Source organism: Malus sylvestris, chromosome 10, assembly GCF_916048215.2.
Source record: "Malus sylvestris chromosome 10, drMalSylv7.2, whole genome shotgun sequence".
Lineage (NCBI taxonomy): Eukaryota > Viridiplantae > Streptophyta > Magnoliopsida > Rosales > Rosaceae > Malus > Malus sylvestris.
This window is the reverse complement of record NC_062269.1, coordinates 39,291,583-39,317,632: the sequence shown is the minus strand read 5'-3', so window position 1 is coordinate 39,317,632 and position 26,050 is coordinate 39,291,583. Positions and strand designations below refer to the sequence as shown.

The window sequence follows — 26,050 nt, the reverse complement described above, 5'->3', positions numbered from 1 at the left end:
ATGGATATCATTATTCTTTTAAAATTGTGCATGAATCATGTATAAACAATACACTGTCATACATTTTAGATTTGTAATTGTATTGATAACACAATATACGAATATATACTAATCTATTACTTGAAGTACAAATAAACCTAAACCCAAAAAAAATTTACAAGGCCAACTCCAACCGAATTCTCCTATACTAACATACATGCATAGCTATCTATGGCATTACCTATCCTACTACCTCCCGACAAACATACAGCCTATTTGTCCCTCACATTCAGGATGAAAGTTCGAATGTGATACCCGATAATACCAAGATTAGCCCTCTAACCTCCATAACCCAACAGGAATCACACACACCAAAAACAAAGGGGTAATTAGTAAATTCAAGTAACACGTCTCAGCGCACACGTACAGAGAGAGCGCGTCCGTGCGAACCGTACCAGGAACCGCAAATTGCCTAGTTGGTCTCTTGGGCTGGCGTTTGGTTTGGTTTGGTTTGGCTTTTTGACAAGTCGTGTCCGTACCTCATTCTTTCCGATAACGACACATGGAATCCCACATTTCTCATTATTTTAATCAAACAGTTCCTCCTCTCTCTCTCTCTTCCTTCTTCCTCTTTCTCTCTCTCTCTCTCTCTCCCCTCTCCGTCTCGCCTCCTCGACCTCACCTCCTCGTCGCCCATTTCAGATGGTGAAATGCCCTTGAAGCTTATGGTGGTTTGTCGCCATGAAGTAGAAGCCATGCCCTTTATGGTAAGCTCCTCATCAGCTCAGCTCGGGCATTTTACATGGCTATTTTTTTTTTAAAATATGATTTTTTTGACTTTTTCTGGTTATATATTACGTGTGATTTATTAATTTTTTTTTAGGTTTTTGCATCTGGGGATTTTTTTTATTCTGCATTATTTTAGTGGAGTTATGATTGTTTTGACACAATGATTGTTTTTTTAGCTTTTTCTACCGAGCTTGATGGGTTGTAATCATGGGTGTTTCTTCGATTTCAATATAATTGAATACACTTTTGTTTTTCGGGGCTTTAATTTTATTTTTATTGACTGGTTTATTGGGTTGTTTTCGTATGAATTTTCAGGCTTTTACGGAAGGTGGTGTTTGACTTTGAAACAAAAACAAGTTTAATTTTATTTGGTTTATTATTTTTTATATTTATTTAGAGAGCCTAAGAGGGTTTGGTGGTGCTGAGGAGGGTGTCCAAATTATTTGATTGGAAGGGTCTGCAGATTGATGAGATTTGGTGGGTTTGAGGATTTGATGCGGCCTCATTCTTCCGTAAGGGCTTCAATACTTCCTTAGTTTCAGTGATGCAAAAAGTTTGATTCTTTTTCTTCAACTAGTTTGATAAAGTTAGAGGTCGTTGTTGATGGGCTTGAAGAACTTCGGATTTTCGAGCTTGTTTGTAGCTGAATTCAGATTGTTTGAGGATTTCCCAGTTGGATTTAGGCCTTCTTCTCGGCTCCAGGACGAGGAGGAGGTGAATAGGGTGGTTTTGTGGGTGTAAAGCTGGGTTGGGATTTGGTATAATTACTGGGGAGGATGGAGGAAGAGGCGTATTCTTGGATTCGGAGGACGAAATTTTCTCATCGGTTTGATTCTTCAAGATTGGCCGCCCTTCCGTTAGCCCTGCAGGACGTCCGGATAGCCGGATTAAAGTCAAGGCCTGCACCAGCAGCGGTGGCAGAAGCGGAAGCAGCTCCTTCGAAGCAGAAATCGAGTTCCAGTAATTCAAAGATTCAGAGGAATTCTGTTCATACGCCGGTTAGGCGAAATCTTCTTACCAATAAGCAGAGATCTTTGTCCCCTGTGCGTCAGATCCACATCTCCGATGCGTTTAAGGAAGCCAAGTCTGATACGAAGAGGTTTTCGACACCACATCCTAAGAGAAAGGGGTTGGGAAGGTTGTTCAGTAAGGATTCTCACAGTAAGTCATCGAATTCGATGAATACGAGCCCCCTCAGGCACTTGGCTTCTATGAAAGTCAATGACAAGACGAAGAGCCGGAAGGAGTCGCCTTGGGCCAAGTACTTTGATCATGCCGGCGGGAGAGTCAATGCCGTGGACGCTGCCGATGAATTTTGCGTTGATTTGTCGAAGCTGTTTCTTGGGCTTAAATTTGCTCATGGGGCGCATAGCAGGCTTTACCATGGTATCTACAATGACAAAGCTGTTGCTGTTAAGATTATCAGGGTGCCGGAGGATGACGAAGGCGGGGTGTTGGCAGCTCGATTGGAGAAACAGTTTAACAGAGAAGTCACTCTTCTATCTCGTCTCCACCATTCGAACGTCATAAAGGTATGTAATCTCTTCCTCTTTTCCACCTTGTATGCATTTGGATTGTTACATTTTCTTATGCTGGTGAACGAATTATGTATCCTAGCTTGAAGATTTTAAACATCAGATATGATTTAACCATGTTTAGAACTTTCGTAATTGCAAATCGTGAGCTCGAGGTTGCAGAACGGTGTATCCTTTGTTACTGATATTTTGTTTCCTTGAAACAGTTCATTGCAGCGTGCAGAAAGCCACCGGTTTATTGTGTAGTCACGGAATATCTATCAGAGGGTTCCTTGAGGGCATATCTGCACAAGCTTGAGGAAAAATCTCTTCCTCTGGAGAAACTGGTTGCTATTGCCTTGGACATTGCTCGGGGAATGGAATACATCCACTCGCAAGGAGTCACTCATCGGGACCTTAAGCCCGAAAATGTTCTTATTGATGAAGAATTCCACCTGAAAATTGCTGATTTTGGCATAGCCTGTGAGGAGGCGTACTGTGATTCGTTGGCCGACGACCCTGGGACATACCGTTGGATGGCCCCAGAGATGATCAAGCGTAAATCCTATGGACGGAAGGTTGACGTGTACGGCTTTGGACTCGTCCTGTGGGAAATGGTAGCCGGAGCAATCCCCTACGAGGATATGAATCCCATTCAGGCTGCTTTTGCTGTTGTGAACAAGGTACGTTCATAACTTTTGTCTCCCTTGCCTACAGTTAGAAGTGTGCATTTTAGGCTCCTTCATCCACACTTTTGTTAGTTCCTTAGTTCTAGCTTTTGTCTTCACTGCAAAGTCTAGTGTTCGAGGAGTAGCCAATGACGATAACAATGAAACGAGTTTGCAAAAGATTCGGGTGTTTTGTTTGAAAATTGGTGCGCTGAACTAATATTTCCGCCATTTACTCTTTCTCGCGAAGCTCTTTGTGCAGATCTCTGAATGAAAGTTACTTATCAAAAAGAACAGCTCTTAGTTAAAGTTGCATGTTAACCACATTCTAACAAATTGTGGGTTGCTTTTTCAGAATTTGAGGCCTGTTATCCCCAAGGGTTGCCCATCTGCAATGCGGGCGTTGATCGAGCAATGCTGGTCCTTGCATCCGGAGAAAAGGCCCGAGTTTCCGCAGGTCGTAAAGGCATTGGAGCAATTCGAGTCTTCCCTCGCCCGTGACGGAACCTTGAATCATGTAACAAGTCCAATCTGCCAAGATCACAAGAAGGGGAAGCTCCTTCACCGGATTCAGAAGCTTGGTCCTGTGCATCCTCATAGCACACCAACGCCTAAACCCAAGTTCTCTTGAATCATCATCCTTCTTGTGAGACCTCCTGGCTTTTGTAGCGTCACCAGGTCAAAATTGTAATTAAAAAAAAAGGTTCGTTTTCTCTAAGCCTTTTGATTTGTAATCTTCTGTGATGTCACATTCACGTTGAACAAGTGGAATTGAATTAATAGATTGATAGGCAAATATATATTTTTTATATTATACACGTACACCACAAATGCTTATCAATTTTGCATTTTTTAATCTCTCACTCACTGTCTATAAATTATAGAATTTGAGGGGTGGAAAATGCTATATGGTGACAGTTATAACTCCCTTTTCTTTGCAAAGTTTGATTTGATTGAAAGAGAACTTGGGTAGAGTTTCTAATTAGGGTAGTTCTCACACCGAGCATGCGTAGTTTTGGGTCGTGCCAAAATACAGGAGGTATATACTTTTGTTAGTGATTTTATTAGTCACGTGATCATGCTTACCAATCACGTGATCATATTGTCCTATAAAAAAATTTCATGGACCAAAATATAGGGGGTATAATGCTTTTGTGAGGGTGGTTTTACCAGTCATTTGATCATGTTGCCTTACCGAATTCTTCATGTCATTTATGATTCAAATTTGAGAGATTCATATTTCATGAAATCAAGAAGGGTAGTGCTACTCACACACCTCTTTTTACCTTTTACACTCTTGTTAATTTTTGTCCATTGATCATCTTAAGTTCTTTCTATCTGACAACCAGAAATTCAGAGGAGTGTTTGAGAAGTATGGATACACCACCCAATCAGGATTTGGATTTTCCTTTTCACAGGTCATTTTCACAACCAGAATGATTGGTGTTTTTTTTCCCCCATCATCTTCTCAAGCATTTAAAAATGAAAACTAATGAAAACGGCTTGAAAACTTTGAGTTTTAATGGTAAAGACAAAATAAAGGGTCAAGTGAATAGTACCAAGATTGATTTTTTAGTGTAAAAATGTGGTTTTTTGTTAAAATGAATAGTACCGGAAGCTTTTCGTTAAAGTTTTCTTCAAATAATTCTCCATCAATGTTGAAAGAGTGACTCCTTCAATTAGGCAATTACCTTACAACCCCCCACCCCCAACTCCCGGTTTGTTGTTTAAACCACCTAGTCATCGACCCCTTTGTCTAATCGTCTCCTTCCCTGCTGCAATAACGCTTTGGGAACTCTTAATGCAGAACATAGATGTCTTTCTGAACCAGACATGGATGCGTGGCCTACCATCTTTGCATTATGTTTCGTTACTTGTATGGAAAGGCAGGTGCAAAAGAACCCCTTGATCTTTAAATAGGTAGGTAGAGGACATGTTCACATTAATTCTCACAATGTTCTTGTGTGTTTTATTGTCAAGGACTCAACTTGGACAATTAAAGAGAGAACCACGTTGTCCTTGTGTAGCAAAAGTGTTGGGGCATGTTCGTAGTGCTTTAGGTTGACCATATGTGTTTCTAACAACGTTTGGCTGAAAATTTTTAAGGACTCGTTTGAAAGTGATTTATAAATGACTGAAAGTGCTTTTGATAAAATTGATTTTAGGTTCGAAAGGCAATAAGTATTTTTTGGAAGAAGCATTGGAATGTGCAGAAATGACTTCCCTTGTAACAAAAGTGAATCTAAGCAAAACACTATGAGCATGAGTATTTTCTTAGAATAATACTACGTGATATATTGTTAGATTGTTTCTCTTGTGCTGCTCTTAAAAGCACTTTTAATCAATAAAATTTGTTATGCTTCTAATTAAAGTGCTTAAAGTAAAAACGCTTATAGCAATCACATTTCGCTACCAAATTCGATTGCAGAATTTATTTAGATGCATTGCATGGAATGGCCCTTCTTATTTATAATTTTTGCCACCTATAACTTTCAACTTAAATCCGTGATACTTTAAATTTCTCATGCCTTCGACGTTTTCTTTTCTGCAAAAAACATGAAAGCCAATTGCAACAAGCAACATTAACACAAACCAGCAAAAATATCCCAATCTCTTGCAGTGATTTGTAGTTTTTCACATGCAGTGGACTTGTCAATTGAATAAAAATCCAACCACTTTTTTTTTTGTCAAAAAAAATCTAACCACTCGAAGTCTTAAATTTTAGAGTAATTTACATGGAACATGTTTGTCTTTTATTGTGATGTTCTAACTAATTACATATTTTTATTTAAAATATTATACCTGGTAATATATTATTAGACCCGAAAATTACAAGACCGTAAATCATTTTATGTGTTTTTCTCCTAAACTTGACTTGAATTAATTTTTTCAATTGTGGCATTTAACAAGGCCTGGTGCTGTGTCCTGCATGTTTGGAGGTACAATGCTCTTTCAAAGTCTCTTTATATGAGCACTACCTCACAATTTAACATAAATTTCATGCCAATAATAAAACATTGTAAAAAAAAATATGAGAGAACAGATAGTCCAGGAAAAGTGATAGAAAATTTATGAAGAGTTTCACATTAAAAAGAGTCTTTTTATTGTTTCTCAACTACCTAAACATACTTGTGAAACTTGTGGTCTATAAATTAAGTGACGTAATTTAAGTGACGTAATTTGCCATAAGAATACCAACTGACGTGATTTAAAAGCTTAATTATTTCCTTTTTGACCAGAATAACCAATGAGAAAGCAAGCAAATTCCCTTTAGCAAATGGCAGATGGATAACCAAAAAAAAAAAAAGCGGCAGATGGATGCTACCCGCCCAATAGGGCAAAGGAAAGCCTGGTTCTTTATCCTTTTAGATGGTAGACTAGTTTGATGAATTCAAGTTCAATAAGAAGACAAAAGTAAACTACAAAATTGGTTAAGTATTATGTTCTTTTTATGAGAAAATTTGAAATATGTCCAATTTTATAGTCTTATTTTTTAAATAAGTCTAATTTTTAGTGACTTTTGACTTTTGAAATATGTCTAATTTTTAGTTACTTTGGACCCATATCTAAAGAGCCTTTTTTTAAAGGAGGTTTAAAGTTCAAATATTATTTCCGCTTGATTAACTTGGAAACAAAAGAAGAGAGAGAAGAACATTGAGAAAAACTTCCATCATTTATGAAATGAAAATGAATTTGAAATACCAATACTTCAATCAGACACAAATGATAAAATATGTTTTATAACTTAAGTCACGTAATAAGTATTGCAAACCAAAAATAATAGACCGTTAGTGACAACAGATTTTCGATACACATTCATTTTTACATTCATTTATATTAGTGTAAAGATTGTGTGTAATGATTCATTAAGAAAGTTAAATGAAATAGTGATTACTTCCTCTCTAAGTCTCTCCTTCCTCTCTCTCTCAAGCCTCCTTTCTTTTGTACGTGTTAAAGGTTTCGGTACTATGGTTAACACTTTTCACACACTCTTGTTAATTTTTTGTCATTAATCTTCTTCAATTTATTCGATCCACAACAAAAAAAAAAAAAAAAAAAAACAAACAAACAAATGATGTTTGAGAAGTAAAAATAGGTGTGTGGATAAAATAAAAATGGATGTGTGGATAACGCTACCCTAAATTTTCTCCAACCCTAATCCCAACACATAACATGTACCAAAGGAAAGGACCCAAAGGAAAGAAAGAGGAATCTAGACCATTAACACCCAGCTAATTGGCTCCTGCAAGTTATGGTCAAATATTTGATCCAATGAATTGTCTTGGTTGGAGAATTGCAGTAGGGAATTTAACCATATGATGTATGACTTGAGTCTTGTGGCAAGTTGGAAAGTCACTACCAACCAAAAGAATAGTACTTAATTGTGATACAAAAATAGACATCCGATATGAAAGTTTTAATTATATTTCATATTTTTGTGGAAGTGCTTATGTACGAGTCTTGGTCATTATTTTTAGTGGCAGACCGGCCAATTCAATCAACTTTAGTTCATGGCAGATGCCACAAGGATGGGGACCCTTTTTGGTCCTTTTGCACGACTCCAAACTTACCAAAACAGAATGAGATCCACTTGAGAACTCCCTCGAGTTTGCAGACCAAGAGATCTGAGTTGTTCAAGAAAAAGAGACTAGAGCCGTTCGAGTTTGTGAATTTTTGTGAAATGTGCTAATAAGATGAGCTAATGGAGAACGTTGGAATGAAATTGAGTAGTTCGAATCTTTCGATCCGTAAACTCCAAATAAAGATCCGAAGGATCTCAATCCTACTAAATCAAATCACAGAATCGCCCAGAATATCAAGGCAAATACCATGCCAACTAATTATTGGAGTTTTTTTATTTTTTATTGTTTTGTCGAAAAGATAGAAATGGAGTTTTTTTTTTTATTGGAAGTGAATATATATTTTTTAAATTAGGGTTTGGTAAATTACTATTCAACGCTTTTTCTTTGCTCTTTGTTTAATCTTCTGCCGCCTAGGCCAACATTTTGATTTGGATGTGGGGAAACTGGAAAGATAAGATAATGCTTAATTTTAATGAATATGTCTACGAGCACTGGCAATGAAATTGACAGGTTTTGTTATAGTGGAACAATCTGGTTACTATGCATGGTATCGATCAAATTATCGATTATAAAGGTAGGAATTTTGGTTCTAAAACTAGGGTTAGGTTAGGGTTCAGGGCAAAAAAAAAAAAAGGGTTCATTAGATATTGGTCCTGAAAAATCATGATTTTTAAACATAAACCCACATATAATTAAACATCCAACAAAAACCAAAAAGTCAAATAAGCTGCCACATAAGAATATAAGTAACCTACTAACACAAATTATTTACAATTTTTGCCACAACCCACACTTGAAAGGGCCTTAAAATCTAATTAATCATCCTGACGTTTTTTCTATTTATTTATTTTTAATTTCTACAACAATCTAGTGCATTACTTTAAATAATGATTAAATTATTATTCGCTGTAATTTACCTACAGTATATAAACAAAATATTCTCATATTTCTTTAGGCAATTTTTACCTATGATATATGCAAATAATATTCTCATGTTTTGTTGGCATTTTTCCTAAATTATGCAAGTAGGTAAATTAATATAATAGTTGGTAAATTATGTCACATCCCGGCCCGGGCCCCCACCACATCTTGGGCTCGACTCCGCAATAACACGATATTGTCTGCTTTGGGCCCCGATCACGCCCTCATGGTTTTGTTTCTGGGAACTCACACGAGAACTTCCCAGTGGGTCACTCATCCTAAGATTGCTCTCGTTGTGAACTCACTTAACTTCGGAGTTCCGATGGAACTCGAAGCCAGTGAGCTCTCAAAAGGCCAAGTGCTTGGTAGAGATGGAAATATACATATAAGGCTTACAGGATCCACTCCCCTGGGCGATGTGGGATATTACAATCCACCCCCCTTAGGGGCCCGATGTCCTCATTGGCACACTTCTGGCCAGGGATTGGCTCTGATACCAAATTGTCACATCTCGGCCCGGGGTCCCCCACCACATCCCGGGCTCGACTTCGCTGTAACACGATATTGTCCGCTTTGGGTCCCGATCACGCCCTCACGGTTTTGTTTTTGGGAACTCACACGAGAACTTTCCAGTGGATCACTCATCTTGGGATTGCTCTTGCTGCGAACTTGCTTAACTTCGGAGTTCGGATGGAACCCGATGCCAGTGAGCTCCCAAAAGGCCTCGTACTAGGTAGATATAGGAATATACATATAAGGCTTATAGGATACACTCCCCTAGGCGATGTGGGATGTTACAAATTATGCAAGTAGGTAAATTTCAATAATAGTAGGTAAATTATGCACATGTGATTTATCCATTTTTTATGTGAATAAAATATCTAGACTGTATATTTAAATAATTTACCTATAGTTGGTTCTTTTATTTTTCTTTGTCCTAAAATTAATTTACCTGCAATTTACCTATGATATATGCAAATAATATTCTCATGTTTTGTTGGCATTTTTCCTAAATTATGCAAGTAGGTAAATTAATATAATAGTAGGTAAATTATGCAAGTACGTAAATTTCAATAATAGTAGGTAAATTATGCACACGTGATTTACCTACATTTTTTATGTGAATCAAATATCTAGACTGTACATGTAAATAATTTACCTATGGTTGGTTCTTTTCTTTTTATTTGTCCTAAAATTAATTTACCTGCAATTTTTATCTCCTTTAATTTATATATTTTTACTTTAACAACAAATTTTTTTTATATATGTATTTAAGAGTACAATAATTTACCTATATATAATATGGACACGTTGTAATGGTAAATTAGAATTTGAGAGCCAAACTAACCAACAAATCCCTACATTTATATGCAAAATATTATTTTTGTAAAATCATTAATTCTCCCTTACAATTTGCATAGAATTAATTGTGTACATTAAACATTCAGTAAGGGTATTTTAGGCATCCAAAAATTTTTAAATGGGTAAAGTCAAACATAATTAATGAATTTGCTTATGTGGAGTCTAGTCAATGAGTTTTATTTGAGCAAAAAATTTACATCGGATTTTATGTGGAGAAAATTGAGTTCCAAGGGCTAAAGTCATATTCTCAGAAAAAAAAATGCTGAGTGATGAGATGATGACACATAGTTTTAGGGAAAAAGATTCTCGCCGGATCATTTTCCTAGGGATCTTAAAGATTCCGTGATCTCACTCGTTCATTGTACATCATGCGGTCAGAAATTATTTTAAAATTTAAAATTTAAAATTAAATATGAATAGTATCTAACGAAAACTAACCGCACAATATACAATGAACGGATGAGATCACGAGATGACTAGAAAAAGAATCCTGCGAGTATACTTTTCCTAGTTTTAGGACCATAAATCTAACCAGTGAAAGTGTAAAAAAGAAACTTGTTCGCATCACAAAGTGTGTTTAGTTGTATTACGTACATATCCAGTAATTTGTGAAGAAATCTTATGTTATTTATCTATCATTTCGGTTTTGTAATGATTACTACAGGAAAATCAACTGTGAAGCCTAGATACTTCTAGGCATTCGCATTTCAAAAAGATCATCCCTATGATAATTTAGTTAAGAATATGATAGCTAGTTACGAATATGTGGTGAGAAATGAAACGACGTAGCAAGAAAGATTTGAACACTCAAGGGATCAAATCGAACAACAAGATGATCAAGAGAGACTATGTGTCTCCACCTTTTGTGCATGAAGAAAGCAACGATACCCAGGTTGTATGGGAATTAGAGAGACTATGCATCTCATTTGTTCCTTTCAGATTTAATATAAAGTAAACAGATATTGGTAACTTTAGTTTCATAAATCTCAAGAAACAGCAACCACTTATATGTGGATGTGGTAGTTACACCTAAAGCCACTTTGAATTATATTTCTTTGTTATACTGTTTCCTGATAATCATATAGTGCTCCTGAAGTTTTCTGTCGGAAAAGAAGAACAAAAAAAAAAAAAAAGGGGGGGGGAAACGCCATTTTTTAATATGTGAATGCAGATTAAAGTTGCAGCAGTATATCAGCTTTAATTATTGGTTTCCTTATCACATGTATAACATTTATATGCCTACTTGAAAAGGGAAATAACATCCCTTTGGGGGCCTGATCGACCCTCTTTGAGCACGTGTAGAAGTAAGTGAAATATAGCCAACCCAAATATGAGTTGGATAAGGTTGATCAGGAGTACGGATTATCTATGAATTTTAGAATGCAAACTCAAATATGAGAAAACGAAAAGGAACAATTAAGCTCAGTTTAGTTAACTAGCTACTTCATAAGATTAATAAAAACCTTGAAAGAAAATTAACATTGTAATGGAAGTTTCTGGCTCATATAGTTCATCTTGTTTTGTTTAATTTATTTTCGCTGTTTGTTGTTTATTAAGATTAGCGATTTCGGGTTTCTTTGTTTGATCATATATCCTCCAAATTGAATGTTTTACCCTTGTTTTGTTCGTTGTACTCACGAGAGGTGGAAGTTAAAGAATGAGTGTTAAAATTACTAGGTTTTGAATAGAAAATGAATGAGGCATTATATATTTTTGTATTACATTACGTTACATGATTTAAGATGGGTCCCTTGCATGTGTTCAAGGTTTGTATGGCAGAAATTGACTCGTTGGAATTTCGCTTTCTTTAGGTTAAAGGGGTGCAAAATGTGACATGCCAGCCCATCATTTTCACACTACTATCGGCACAATTTGAACTTAAAATAAATGGTCTAGGTTTCACGTAAAATCTGCCAATAACTTGAAGCAATATGCACAAGAACTGTGAAAGCCGAAAATTGCACAGTAGTAAATGCGTTTTCCTTTGTCAAATGACCGGTCAAGGGCAATGGTGGGTTCGTGGGACCTTGTTAAATGATAGATATTAAGTGTGGTCATTTATATATACAATTATATGTCTGTCATATAACGAGAGAAATAGATTTAAAACTATAAACAATTGGTTATAAGACAGATTTTCTTCTAACAAAACGAGAGGGAAGGGTCCTACTGCCTTCTGAAATCTGTAAACTTTTTCCAGTAGCATCTTGTGATAGTACTGCTTTCACCTTTGGCTTTCTTTCTCTCCTCTTGCTGAGCGTCTTAATTATAAGGGCGCGCAATATACCACAAATTGAAGACCAATATTTGTTTTTATTTGTATATATCATCATCAAGTATTTCAATTTGCAGGTGGATATTGTTTGACATCTTTCTAGTTTGGAATATATTGATGGAGAAGTGCCCTAGTTCATCTAGAACTGATAGGAAAACCATAGAAAAAAACAGAAGAAATCAAATGAAAGCTCTATTCTCCAAGCTCAATTCTCTTGTTCCCCACCAACGATCAAGGGTCTCTCTCTCACTCTCTGAATCTTCTTTGTGGGTGTGTAATTGTTAAGATTAGACTGTAATTGTTAAGATCATGTTTTCTTGTCAGACTGCGTGTCTGTTTATGCAATTGTTAAGATTAGATAATTCAGACTCACAATCTAACGACACAACATTTGTCTGCTAATACAGGCATGCTAAAAGAAATGAGTTTTTGTTCATGGGATTATTGTTGCAGGAAGCATCGCTGCCGGATCAACTAGATGATGCTGTAAACTACATTAAAAAATTACAGACAAACTTGGAGAAGCTGAGGGAGAAGAAAGACAGGCTAATGGGAATCGAGAAGAGCGGTCATTGTAATGCAGGGTTTGGCCGCAGTGGTGGAGCAATAACCGAGGGATTAAATTCATCACCATTGGTTGAGATTCATGAAATGGGTTCAGCTCTAGGGGTTCTGATGATAACTGGGCTGGATTACCAGTTCATTTTCAATGAGTCGATTCAAGTGATTCAAGAAGAGGGAGCCGACATTGTTAATGCCAGTTTCTCAGTTGTCAAAGATACTATTTTTCACACAATACATTCCAAGGTAACTAAGCAAACAACCACACAATTAATCGTAATTTTTTAGACTGTACTGTAATTATACACATTTTTATAGTCTGCGCATATACTGTAGGTTAGAGAGTCTGCAGCAGCAGGCTCAGTAGCTGCAAGGATATCAGAGAGACTAAAAAAGTTTGTGAACGATCAAGATGGTGCATTTTGAACCTATAATTATATGATCTGCTTCATTGAAGTACAAGTCCTAATGTCGTTTGTTGATCTGAATTTAGCCTTCTTAATTGATTATGAGCCTGAAGCTTATCAAAAGTACGAGTCCTAATGGCGTTTGGTGATCCGAATTTGGCCTTCTTAATTAATTATGAGCCTGAAGCTTATCAAAAGTACGAGTCCTAATGGCGTTTGGTGATCCGAATTTGGCCTTCTTAATTAATTATGAGCCTGAAGCTTATCAAAATTACTAGTCCTAATGTCGTTTGTTGATCTGAAGATTTTATTTTCAAGTCCTATGGCCTCTATATATATATTATAGCATTCTATGTATATAATTTATTCTTAGTTACCATTTTTACTACGTACAGTTTAATGACAGAAATTATTTGAATCTATGGAAATATATATAGGAGATATAGTCAGGTAGACAACAAGGAAAATCACAATGTTTATTGGAAAAAAAAATGAAAAATGATAGACCATCGATTCCTTACTTGCAAAACAAGGGATATCTGAATTACAAATTCTCCAATCACATTTCCTGATTGTTCATCGCTCCGTTCTTTTGATTTTATTGCATGTGAAGGAACTAATTTCAGTCCTACATCAAAACATCTATTAAAAGGTAGAAGAATTAAGCACCATAGATATTTATTGTGTTTGAGTTCGGAGTTAAAACTCTCTCCCAGTTATAGTGTAGCAAGTCACACCTCATGAATCTAATTATTTCTTAACTGAATATATTTTTGTAGAAATATATAATCAGAGGAAGAACACAGTAAGTATAGAACAATAATATTGATGGAAGTCACACTATTCCATTGTTCATAATCAAGTATAAATATACAAGATCTGCTAGAGTTACGGAGAGTCCTACAGGGACTGTATAACATCTAATATACAAGTCCTATCGTGATTACAAAACTTTAAGATAATCATGCAGTCTACAACTAAGTTGGAGTCAAAGAGGACTCTGTGCTAACAGTTTTGCTATATGTGTGTGTGCGTGTGGACAGTATGAGCATCTTTTGGCTGTACTGGAATGAAATTTGCAGAAAAAGAGAATGCGACTGGAAAAGCTGTGTAATTCTGATACGATATGGAGCAGCTGGTGTATGTGGGAAAGCCCTTAGTATTCTTGATTAATAGTTCTGATACGATATGGAGCAGCTAGAGCAATGTTGATTAATTAAGATTAAGTGGTGATGAAAAGTCTTTGATTCTAGGGTTTAGGGTTCAGAATTAGCTTAATTAGTATTGTCTTATGAAGACATAACTCAAATGGATTGATGGCCGTCAAAACTATAACAATCCACCAGCTAGCTTCACAAAAATTAAAACATATCTAATCTACTTCCCAAATGGTCCCGTCCTCCGAGCGGTCGTCTCAGAGTAAACTTGATGGAGCCTGGAATGAATCCTTAAAGTTTGGGGTGCAAGAATAGTGGTCAGAGTTTTCTCAACTACTGTTTTTTTACTATTTTAGTTTTTGGCATCAGACTCTGTGTAGTTACTTAGAGTTCGTTTAAAAGTATTTTTAAAATGGTTAAAAGCGTTTTAGATAAAATATTTTTGATTTCCAAAAGTATTTGAAGTGCTTTATCAGGATTCACTTGCATTTTACTAAGGATTGGTTCTAAAAATATCTTCAACAAAAACGATTTCCATCATTTTAAAAGTACTTCGAGATGCCACTTAGTACTTCGATTTAATGATATTCCTCTTCATTTGAAAATGAGAGGTCTTAGATTCTTCATTTGAAAGTGAGAGGTCTTAGATTCGATTATCATGAAAGATGAATTTGAACCACATTATTACTAGTCCGTTGTAAGACTTAACATACCCCTTTTCCATAATGAATAATATAGTTTGTTTAGAAAAAAGAAAAAAGAAAAAAATGGTACTTCTAGTTTTGGGAGAAAACCCTAGCCACTTCCAAACGTGCCCTTAATTTTCGAAAACCTTGAGAGGCCCAATAAAATATAATTAGACCTGTAAACGGGTCGGGTTTATTGGGTTTGGGTCGGGTTGAACCCGACCCGTTAAGTTAACGGGTTACCTGAACCCAACCCGTTAAGCTAACGGGTCACCCGAACTCGACCCGTTAAGCTAACGGGTCACTCGTTTCACCCGTTAACAATTATTATTATTATTATTTTTGCATAAAGTTTATTTTTTGTTCTTAAGACTTTACTAAAATTACTAAAATATCATCAACTAACGGGTGCTGACGAGTGTTAATGGGTCCTAACGGATCTAACGGGTTGACCCAAAGTGATCCGTTATTTAACGGGTTCACCGGTTAGCGACCCGACCCGTTAAGCATCCACCCAAATACAAATATTAACGGGTTGGGTCGGATCGGGTTAACGGGTTGGGTCCAAAATGTCAGGCCTACTTAAGAGGCCCAATAAAATATAATTGGACTAGGAGAACCCCCGTATCTTAGTCGATATTCAAGACCCAGAATCACCAACAATTCATAACGGCCAGTGGCAGAACGGTAAATTCACATGGCATAAAAACCGTGCGTACACTAGGGTTTTAAGCGCAAACCCAACCGGGAGTAAAGCTTCCGACTTCCACTGTCTTCCTCTGAATCTCACAAATCCAGCAATTATGGTCGAAGGTTTCGAAGTCGGCGGCGTCCCCTTCAACCCCGACGGGTGGGGCCCACCGGACAGCCCCACCACCCCAACCACCACCTCCAATTTGCCCCAAAACGTCCCCTTCGCCCCCTTCTCCCGCTCCGAGAAGCTCGGCCGGATCGCCGACTGGACCCGCACCTTCAACAATCCTGCCCGCTCCAAGAACCCATCCGACGCCGTCTTCGACTTCTCCAACGGTGAGTCGTTCCCCGGCTCCGCCGATGACGACGCGTCGTTCCGTCTCGTCGATGGAAAGCCCCCGCCGCGGCCAAGATTCGGCCCCAAGTGGCGGTTCCAGCAGCAGCGACAGCTCCCCCACCGCCGCGACGAGGAGGTCGAGGCCAAGAAGCGCGAGGCCGAGAAGGAGCGAGCCCGCCGTGACCGCCAGTACAACATGAACCGGTCCAACGTCAATGCCCCGCGGCGAGAAGCTGCGGTTTTCAAATCTTCCGTCGATATCCAACCTGAGTGGAACATGCTCGAACAGATCCCCTTCTCCACATTCTCGAAGCTCTCGTTTTCGGTTCCGGAGCCGGAGGATCTCCTCTTCTGCGGCGGACTCGAGTTCTACGATCGCTCCGTCGATCGAATCACCCCCAAGAACGAGAGGCGGCTCGAGCGGTTCAAGAACAGGAACTTCTTCAAGGTCACCACCACTGACGACCCCGTCATCCGCCGCCTCGCAAACGAGGATAAAGCCACAGTCTTTGCCACTGACACCATTCTCTCGACTCTTATGTGCGCACCCCGGTCAGTTTACTCTTGGGATATTGTTGTTCAGAAAGTTGGGAACAAATTGTTCTTTGATAAACGTGATGGGTCGCAATTGGATTTGCTTTCGGTTCACGAGACATCTCAGGAGCCATTGCCTGAAGCTAAGGATGATATCAATTCAGCTTATTCGTTGAGTGTCGAGGCTGCTTATATCAATCAGAACTTTTCACAGCAGGTTTTGGTTAGGGATGGGAATAAGGTCACATTCGATGAGCCTAACCCGTTTGCAAACGAAGGAGAGGAGGTTGCTTCCGTTGCTTATCGTTACCGAAGGTGGAAGCTTGAGGAGGGAATGTATCTGGTTGCGAGGTGTGAGGTGCAAAGTGTTATGGAGGTGAATAATCAGAGGTCGTTTTTGACCCTGAATGCGCTTAATGAGTTTGATCCCAAGTATTCGGGTGTCGATTGGAGGCAGAAATTGGAGACTCAGAGGGGTGCTGTATTGGCAACTGAGCTTAAGAACAATGCCAACAAGTTGGCTAAATGGACTGCCCAAGCCCTCTTGGCCAGTGCCGATTTGATGAAGTTGGGTTACGTTTCGAGGGTTCATCCTCGTGATCACTTTAACCATGTGATTTTGGCTGTGGTAGGATACAAGCCCAAGGAGTTTGCCTCGCAGATTAATCTCAACCAAAACAGTATGTGGGGGATTGTGAAGTCGATTGTGGACTTGTGTATGAAATTAAATGAGGGCAAGTACGTGCTTGTTAAGGACCCGTCGAAGCCCCAAGTTAGAATCTATGAGGTGCCTCCAGATGCTTTTGAGAATGATTATGTGGAGGAACCACTGCCCGAGGATGAGCAAGTTCAGCCACCCACGGAGGAAGGGCAAGGTGCTGAGCCGAATGTTGCTGCTAATGATGTTGAGGATAAGCCGGTTGACGCTTGAAGGGTAATTTTCTATCTGCATTGTCTACTGTAGTGTCTCATTTGTGTTCCTTATCGTTTTTGTTACTTTGAATAATTATGGGCTTAAGCATTTTAATAATCTCATTGAATCATGTATACATTTTAGCATATGTTAAAGGTACCTGATGATTAACGTAATGGTTTCCTTTAGTCATTAAACTTAAACCTAGACTAGACCGTGCAAGTTTGCAGGAAAAAATCTTGGCGAGTAACTCTAGTCCTTTCTTCTTCAGATTTAGATTCCATTGTTTTTCTATCATGGACTCTTGGATTGAACTGAGAGAGAGAGGGGATCGATCAATGTATGAGAACCGCACTTTGTTTATTCAGTCTCGACTCATTCTTGTGTTATGTTAGAGGAGTTTTTATTGTAGTAGAGACTCAAGTTGGACAATGTTAGAATTGATCTTTTTGTTAGGATACTCGTGTATTTCCCGAATCACTCTGAACTCTTCTCGTTACTGATCTTGAATCGAACTCGTGGGTTCTGTGGTGAATGTGTTTACTTCTTGAGGTCACTAATTGATATTTCACATGTATTGCCTGCTGTATGATGCGGTCTGACTTTTGGTCATAATACCGTCGGATATCTCTTACCCTTGTGTTATTGATTTATTCCTCATTGATTGGTGACTGCAGATTGAAATCGATTTTCACAATTGCTAACAACGGGGAGACCTGGCTACGTCGCTAATAGTTGCAATGCGAGAGATTACAAGGCTATCAAAGGCTCGGATTTGAAGTTAAGCTAACTTTTATTGCATCATTGGCATAAAGTTCTTACGAGCATATGTTGTAGCTGCGCCATTTTTTAAACCGGTTAGAGGAAACTATCAGATCATGGGAATGGTTTTGTTTCTCTTTTTTTAACCATGAGTTTTGTGATATGTTATGCTATTTTATAGCACTTCAGTTTTGTCTTGCTATTTTGTATTGAAGTCGTTTACCTCCCTCATTTTTTCGATATCACCATGCCTAATAAACCAGACGAAGTGGCATATCTACTTGACTGTCTTGTTTGGTTTCTTGGCCACGGTATTCGGAACTTAACATGTTTTGTTTCCTGTAAATACGTTTGCGTTTTGATTGTGATGTCAGTAGATTGCTCGTTTTTACCAGCTTTAGAGTAGCTCTTGTTTCTCAATAATTCCAACTCGTTGGCTCAACCAAACGATAGCAATTTACATGGAATGAGTTCATTGTCACTTTTGCGTTTTGATTGAATAATGCAATGCCACGGTTGATAAAGTGAGTTTCTGCGCTACATCCTTCATTGCCATCGAAAAGTGGACAAGAAGAAGAACATGCGACGACCAGATTGGGTTGAAAAAGTTTGGTCATGGCTTGTATTTACACCGTAGGATTACAGGCTACGGGTATGTCGGTTACATTGGAAGGATTCGAACCCAAACAAATCATTTTTTCACCATTTCTCGTTGGTTACATAGCTGGGAAAGAATAGCAAATCGACTCCAGATTAATTTGAATCTTAACACATGTTTTTATTGAAAGAATGCAAGAACTATGCGTCGGAAAGATAGACAAAATATAACATGTAATAGTCGCACCGAGATTTTTTATGATAAAATCTTCCATCTATGCATGTCCATCGAGAAAAACACAAAATAATTGGCATGCATTAGTACTAATAATAATGTATTTATAAACAAGACCACTAGCGTCGCTGCTGAATCAATGGGAGCTATGTAGGAAACGGATTTTCATGAAACATTTCACCTAACATGACGGCTCTCTCAGCATTATAATGTCTTACATATTAAATAGAATTTTACAATAACGATAAATTCATTTTATTTAAGTTACGAGATAGGAAGGTAAAAATACTTCTACAGGATCTTTTTAGGATTCTCTTTGTGAGGATTTGAGGTTTCGTGAATAATGTCCGTTCATCGTACATCGTACGATCAATTTTCGTCAGGTATTATCAATATTCAATTTTAAATAAAAAAATTAAAACGATTTCTGTCGTACGATGTACAATAAACAGACACAATTCACGAATCTCCGAAATCCTCTCACCGAGAGGGTCCAGATTCAAACATACTTGGCACTTAGGCACTCGAAAAATAATCTCATTGCACTTTAATTATGAAAAATGTTTGATAATTGGAGGTCAGGATCAGATTGCGTTTATCATTATATATTATTTTAATTTTATCTTTAAACTTTGGCTTTTGGCAAACGGCAAAGGTCTGTCTGGAAGCCATCATTGGTCCGCGACTGCGACTGCCATTTTGGAATTTACATTTCCAAATTTCCACCAAAATATATTGAAATAAGAAGAGATCAATTATTAATGTTTTATGCTGAGCTGGAGAAATTTTTAGTTCGGATAGAAGTAAAGTGGTACCACATGTGTTTTAATATAAGTAGTGGAAAATTTTATTTTTTAAGTTATTAACTTTTTGGCACACATATCTCACTACTTGTATAGTGACACGTGGTGTACCATCCCGTATACCGATCACACTGAAAAATCTCTCGAGCTGCTGCGTTCATTCATCCTATATATTTATATTCTGCAACTCTCCCATGTACCATGTGAGCATTCATCCTATTATTTGTTCATTCTGTTAAAACTTCGATATATAATTACTTGTGTGGCTGTGTGGGACTTATTACTTAGTGAAATGATTTTTGCATTTTTAATTTTTGATGCACTTCTTTGTAGCAGTATGATTGAATAAATCAAATAAAATCAATAAGCGAGAATAAAACGAGGAAGGCAGAAAGAAAAAATGAGAGTGAAATTGTTGCCCCATTACTAAGAGTTTAACACCAGATCCTCTTTTACATAATTGAGCTTATGAAAATATTCAGTGTCATAGGAAGAAATGTGAGCAACATTAACACTAGTTTCTGTATTTGGATCTTTTTTTCTTTTATCAAATGGAACGTGTTATTTTTTTATCAAAAAAATACATTTAATGCTTTTTAAATTAGACTTCTTGCTTTTCATCTTCAATCTCAAGTCAAAAATATTAAAATGTCTCGTTTTTATGTTTAAAAAATAAAAATAGCATTTGATAAAATGAGAAGATCAAAATGCAAAAGTTGTTAACACATTTTGTCCACGTATTATAAGGTGGTACACCAAGTTTCAAATATAAATCGAATGATAATATAGTTTTCGAAGTATCTGTCTTTATATTATAATAGGAGATGTACCATATTTTGTAATTACATTATAAAATATAGGTTTTTTTTACCTAAAATGGTCATTGATATTAACATAAATCTTCACTTTGATCCCTGAGGTTGGAAATTTATAGAAGTGGTCCTTAAGTTTGTTCACCATCACTTATTTTAGTCCACTTGTGAAAAATCTCCATTAAGTAAGGATAAAATGATAAAATATCCTCAATTTTGTCAAATCATTTTGGACCTTTGTTTATTAAATTGAGGGTATTTTTGTCATTTTGATTCTTATTTAACATAAAATTTCACGAAATGATCAAAATAATTGATGTTGGACAAACTCAGAAACCACTATTGATTTCAAATCTCATGAACCACTTTTATTAATTTTAAATTTCAAAAATCAAAATGAAGAGTTATGGCCGTTTGATTGCATATGTTTAAGAATATGCCGCCCAACAGTCTCTCGAGAGCTCGACCCATCGACAACGAGTGCCTTGTAAACATATAATGGAGTTTGAGCTATACGTGGCGAAACTAGTGACTGAGACCCATATATATAATGATAGGAGCAAAGCGGAAAATCGAGTCTCTGCTTTTTTGGTGTTTTTAATGAAAAGAAAAAACACCGTTTTAGATTTTGATGTCGGTTTAATGCAATCGGGGAAATGTAGAAAAAGCGTGGTTGTGAGAGACTACTTTTACCAGAAAAAGGAACCAAATCATCACTATAAGTAGTATGTGGATGCAGTTATCGAGTATTTATGTTGAACAACATGAATACAAGGCCATAGATAACGTACCCAATCATCACGCATGCCTTTTGGAATTAAAATGTTAGGAGCTTGGCGGGGATCCGGATTCCTTCCTCCTAATCTTCCAAGTTCGGGAATTTTGGTCGCTGAAATTTGATTCAAAAGTTACAAACAAGTATCCATTTTAAAAGTTATAATAACTTTAGCCGTTTGATCAAATTTTAACAGTCTTTTAATAGTCCGGATCCCCGGACTTGGTGGATTAGGAGGAAGGGATCCAGAGAAGATCCCTAGTGTTGGTGAATTATACGATTACGAAGAAAGCCGAGGACGTGGAAATGCCTCTACGAATCTTTTTTGCCTTTAAAGAAGAACGAACAGTTGTGGCAAAATCACTAACTGTCATCTTAAAAAAACAAAAATAGTGTAGCTTTAATAGTACGTAGCACTTAGTGTTACTAGTGTCTTACCCGTTAAATTTGATTTACACAACTATTAAATATTTTATTTTCAATCTCAACCATTTATTATTTGTATTTGTTGACCCCAAAAACTATCAAGCCTATGTAGCGCGCAGGCCAAATAATTAATAAGCTAACTACGTCATTTGGTTATGTGCAGGGCGTGCCAACTTGAGGGCCAAGCTCCTCCAGTGAGTAAAATTTGTTGATGTTGCGTTGGGTTTGCTGCTGACTTCTGAATTTTGCGATTGCGGTCGAGGAAGGAACACGTCTCGACCTTCGGGTTCTAGAGCCTGAAGACAAGGCTGCTAGTTCTGTGAAGTTCAATATCAAATTCGGCTTTCAATGTGTCGAATGTAGTAACTTGTAACACCTCACTTCGTCAAAAAGGTTAATGAGATGACCTCTGCCAATAAGGATTCGAAAACCCTTCTCGACCGAGACTTGGATAGATAACCAGTCAGCCATGTCACAGTGCTGTTTATCTAAACTGAAGGTGCTTCACGGTCGGCTGATTCTACTGCAACAATGTTATTTATCCAAACTGAAGATGTTCGCCGGTTGCCTTCACAGTGCTGTTTATCCAAACTGAAGATGTGTTGGCGAAAAAGGAAAAGGTTTGTGCATGGTAGTTTGTGTGTTGAATTGGAGGTCTTCTTCCGTTGCACAACGCCTCTATATTTGTATTTATAGGGATGTATCTTTTGCTTGGCATGGGCATATAATTTTGCAGAGTTCCACTGCAACTCTAATTCGTGGAATTGAAATTGATCCACATCAGAAACCAAGGTATATCCCTCAAACTGAGCCATGGGATTTGTTCCAAGACTTTTCAAACCTAATAAAAGTCCATCTAGACTTATCACATCATATTTCTAGCACACCTAGACTTCTCTTCATCAAAAACCCATCAGTAGCCATGCTTTTTCTAATCATCAAAATACCATAGAAAAAAGGCCTAGCCTACTTAGGTTCCTTGTGTCATCATTATCCAAGACCATGACTTCCTTTATCCCATTATTCCACTTGGTTCTGCATGCAACTCCATTCGAATATGCAACTGACGTGTGTATCCCAATATCTCAAATGGTCAAATCAATAGAGATTTAGACAAATATTAGGTTTGAATAATTTAATATATTACTAAAAGATAATATCATGATTAAAATCACAACATTATTTCTCAATAATAATTGAAAATCATTTCAATAATTTTGTCATGCAAAGGTTTAAAATTTTGTTTATCCAACGGCCTCGATTACTCAGGCTGATAGTGTAATTTTGGATCCAAACAGTATCACTTAATGCTATGTATTATCCAAGAATAATTAATTGTTCTCTATCAACCTTCATAATGTTAACCCTATGTCTATTGTTACAACTGACATATATATGCGTGGGAGTCTCCTCAAATTTAACATGCACTTGAATGCGGATAGAGAAACGTCAACTTACAAACACTCTATTACGCGTTTGACACAAGATTTTGCCCTAGGCATGCATGACCCATCACGAACCCTTACTTGATTGTGCATGCACATAGTTCACAGCCAATAGACGACCATAGAAACTGCAGTTATCTTGTAAAAAAAATTGACCCTCATCAAATTAAATCCACACATCCGCCAACTTCTCTGTATAATCCAGGAAATAAGAGCATCTAATTGGCTCCCTAAATGAATGCTTTAGACAAAATATAGGGAGAAGTTTAAATTCTTTTATCTCCAATCAGATTATCTATTATGTTTTATGACTACATAATCTCAAAATTTAAACTTATCAGCTATAATAAATAAAATGAATGAAACCAAGTTAACCAACCACGTAACATTTTCTTAAGTCTTCTACTCCACACAATTTTTCTTGATCAGGCCCCACTATACCCATGATATGATGTAACTTTTAACGTTTCACATACCCAAAATTTGAAACACCTCTGTTTGGTAAAAAATGCCAATTTTTCAAAGACCAAAACGGCCCCCACTGCAGCTCCTTTTTCGGGTTCTTCGACGTGATTTTACGGACCTTTCAAAGAATCCAATGGCTCAAGCTCAGTGCACCAGACACTGCATGCATGCATGCCGAGGCTCAACTTTATTGCTCTCTTTCTTTATTTTATTTATTTATTTATTTATCCGAAACGAAAGCTACGATCATGTCTGCCATAGGACAAGCTATACTGTATCTTACCGTTGAAGATACATCACTTTTCACTACAAGTTAAACTAACACAGTATGTCAGTATATGCATCTTAGGTTAAAAACGGAGTTAATAGACCTTTTAAATTTTTATCCAACAGCTACAATTATTATAATTTTTATAGAACTTACAAAGTTACAATTATTATAATTTTTAAATAACCTCTTGTTTGTAACTGTTGGATAACGGTTCACTAATACTGATCAGAGGATCCCTAAGGGTTGCCTCAGAAAAGATCCAATTCCAAAATCCTCACGATGTTTTCTTCTTTTTGTATTTAAATTCAAGTTCAAATTAAAATATCGTCTTACTAAAAACACTTAACATATAATTAATTCAAGATTATACGGACGAAACCAAAATCCAGATCAATTACCATTCATTATTGTAACCCAAATAACAAAGCCTTATTTCCAAACAGGCACTCATTCAAACCCTAGGGGTTGTTGCCTCAGAGAAGATCCAATTCCAAAATCCTCACGATGTTTTCTTCTTTTTGTATTTAAATTCAAGTTCACATTAAAATATCGTCTTACTAAAATCACTTAAACATATAATTAATTCAAGATTATATGGACGAAACTAAAATCCAGATCAATTACCATTCATTATTGTAACCCAAATAACAAAGCCTTATTTCCAAACAGGCACTCATTCAAACCATGCGAGGGGAAACCCTAACAATAGCACATTAATCTAGGTTTACTATTTAAGTACAAAGCCCATTAATTAAGACAAGCTTTACTGAACTTTTAATTAAATTAACGAGGACATTTTGGCTCAAAGGCAAATGGACCGACATTGTAGAGAAGGAATGGGAGCTTCTGGGAGACAAATGGCTTCACAGGCCTCAGGAGTGCACCGCTTAGTCCACCATGCAGATCGGACGGCTTGGAGCAGGCGGTGGAGGGTGCTGAGACGAGCGACACCTTGCACTTGTGAGCTCCAAAGGTGGTGACGGTCTTTGGTGCCGTGATAAAAAAGTAGCCATTCTTATCCGTGGTTTTTTTCACAACCAATGGGTACTTTGTGTTGTTACACTGGAGCTTTACCGTAGCACCTGCCCAGGAAAACAAAAGAAAAAAATTAATTCAAACAAATTGTTAGAAAAATGGGTAAACTCAAACCATGTGACGTCTGTAATAATAGTTATAAAATAGCCACATTTATGGACTTACCAAGAACTGGCTTGGCGCCGTTAAGGGTGTCGACGCCGGAGTAGTTGCAAGACTTGCAGTAAACGACGCCTTGAACCGCTACAAAGCTCCTTGGGAAAGGTTTCTTAGGTGGGTACATAGGTGGGTGAACCGGTGGGTGTACCGGGCTGTGAGCCGGAGGGTGAGGAGGTGGTGCATGGTGGGTTGGAGGGTGGCTCGGAGGCTGAACCGGGACGTGAGTGGGAGCGTGGGCCGGTGGGTGGCCGTGGTGGTGGTGGTGGGGGTTTGGTGGGTGAATCGGAGAGTGGGCTGGTGGGTGAACCGGAGAGTGGGCTGGTGGGTGGACGGGAGAGTGAGCTGGTGGGTGGACCGGAGAGTGAGTGGGAGGGTGTGGGTGTGGGTGTGGGTGGTGGTGGTGGTGGCCGTGTGTAGGCGGGTGTGCCGGTGGGTGGGTTGGGGAAGCTACTGGATGAGAATAGTGAATGCTGTGGTGTGGAGGAATGGCGGGTAAAGTGGTAATTACATCACCGAAGACAGCGAAGCAGCTCAGTAGGAGGACTGAGAGCTGCACAAACACTGCAGGAGAACCCATGTTTTGTTTCTTTCTCTAGTCTTTTTTTTTTCTAGAGAGAGAGAGAGAGAGAGAGACTAGAGATATGGAGTGAGGAGCTCAAGAGAGTGAGATTTATAGGAATTTAAGCCAGGATTCCCTGCGGAATTTCTTGGTAAATTTATTTCAAGCTAGGATTGGGCTGGGCTGGTATTTCAAAGAGATATGATGGACCTTAGAAATGTGAAAACTGGAAAACATCAAGAAAAAGAATAAAAATGTTATTTGTGGACGAAAATATTTAACTTCTTAGACCATCTTCAACATTTAGCCTAAAACTTAAAATTTTTA

General features: G+C 37.7%; 4 protein-coding genes across 8 annotated transcripts; 3 read left to right on the top strand and 1 right to left on the bottom strand.

Annotated features, from left to right (window-relative positions):
* Positions 1–569: 569 nt before the first annotated feature.
* Positions 570–3,764, top strand: LOC126587184 (serine/threonine/tyrosine-protein kinase HT1-like). Of its 2 annotated transcripts, none has more exons than XM_050252208.1 (4): positions 570–746; positions 1,166–2,300; positions 2,510–2,965; positions 3,306–3,764. In XM_050252208.1, the coding sequence occupies exons 2-4, from the start codon at positions 1,545–1,547 to the stop codon at positions 3,579–3,581; spliced, it is 1,488 nt and encodes a 495-aa protein (XP_050108165.1). In that variant the 5' UTR covers positions 570–746; positions 1,166–1,544; the 3' UTR covers positions 3,582–3,764. The 2 variants fall into 2 exon arrangements, with proteins under 2 accessions (XP_050108165.1, XP_050108164.1); XM_050252207.1 differs by having other exon boundaries at positions 1,084–2,300.
* Positions 3,765–11,936: 8,172 nt separating this feature from the next.
* LOC126587183 (transcription factor bHLH162-like) lies at positions 11,937–14,426 on the top strand. Of its 4 annotated transcripts, none has more exons than XM_050252204.1 (3): positions 11,937–12,361; positions 12,545–12,898; positions 14,103–14,426. In XM_050252204.1, exons 1-3 carry the CDS (start codon positions 12,209–12,211, stop codon positions 14,130–14,132), a joined length of 537 nt encoding a protein of 178 aa, XP_050108161.1. In that variant the 5' UTR covers positions 11,937–12,208; the 3' UTR covers positions 14,133–14,426. The 4 variants fall into 4 exon arrangements, with proteins under 4 accessions (XP_050108161.1, XP_050108159.1, XP_050108160.1 ...); XM_050252202.1 differs by lacking the exon at positions 14,103–14,426 and adding an exon at positions 12,989–13,487 and having other exon boundaries at positions 11,944–12,361; XM_050252203.1 differs by lacking the exon at positions 14,103–14,426 and adding an exon at positions 12,989–13,487 and having other exon boundaries at positions 11,951–12,328.
* A 1,169-nt stretch (positions 14,427–15,595) lies between these two features.
* Positions 15,596–18,535, top strand: LOC126587182 (eukaryotic translation initiation factor 3 subunit D-like). Its single transcript, XM_050252201.1, has 2 exons — positions 15,596–17,400; positions 18,057–18,535. The coding sequence occupies exon 1, from the start codon at positions 15,706–15,708 to the stop codon at positions 17,395–17,397; it is 1,692 nt and encodes a 563-aa protein (XP_050108158.1). The 5' UTR covers positions 15,596–15,705; the 3' UTR covers positions 17,398–17,400; positions 18,057–18,535.
* A 6,025-nt stretch (positions 18,536–24,560) lies between these two features.
* Positions 24,561–25,816, bottom strand: LOC126587181 (non-classical arabinogalactan protein 30-like). Its single transcript, XM_050252199.1, has 2 exons — positions 25,171–25,816; positions 24,561–25,052 (listed from the first exon to the last, which is right to left on the bottom strand). Exons 1-2 carry the CDS (start codon positions 25,739–25,741, stop codon positions 24,754–24,756), a joined length of 870 nt encoding a protein of 289 aa, XP_050108156.1. The 5' UTR covers positions 25,742–25,816; the 3' UTR covers positions 24,561–24,753.
* Positions 25,817–26,050: the final 234 nt, after the last annotated feature.

Bases quoted from the DNA above. Each gene is read 5' to 3' on its own strand.
- LOC126587184 (XM_050252208.1), top strand. From the start codon at position 1,545: ATGGAGGAAGAGGCGTATTCTTGGATTCGGAGGACGAAATTTTCTCAT. The intron at 2,301-2,509 runs GTATGTAATCTC...TCCTTGAAACAG, and splicing joins ACCATTCGAACGTCATAAAG to TTCATTGCAGCGTGCAGAAA. The intron at 2,966-3,305 runs GTACGTTCATAA...TTGCTTTTTCAG, and splicing joins CTTTTGCTGTTGTGAACAAG to AATTTGAGGCCTGTTATCCC.
- LOC126587183 (XM_050252202.1), top strand. From the start codon at position 12,209: ATGGAGAAGTGCCCTAGTTCATCTAGAACTGATAGGAAAACCATAGAA. The intron at 12,362-12,544 runs GTGTGTAATTGT...TTATTGTTGCAG, and splicing joins TCTCTGAATCTTCTTTGTGG to GAAGCATCGCTGCCGGATCA. The intron at 12,899-12,988 runs GTAACTAAGCAA...CATATACTGTAG, and splicing joins TTCACACAATACATTCCAAG to GTTAGAGAGTCTGCAGCAGC.
- LOC126587182 (XM_050252201.1), top strand. From the start codon at position 15,706: ATGGTCGAAGGTTTCGAAGTCGGCGGCGTCCCCTTCAACCCCGACGGG.
- LOC126587181 (XM_050252199.1), bottom strand. From the start codon at position 25,741: ATGGGTTCTCCTGCAGTGTTTGTGCAGCTCTCAGTCCTCCTACTGAGC. The intron at 25,053-25,170 runs GTAAGTCCATAA...TTTCCTGGGCAG, and splicing joins CGGCGCCAAGCCAGTTCTTG to GTGCTACGGTAAAGCTCCAG.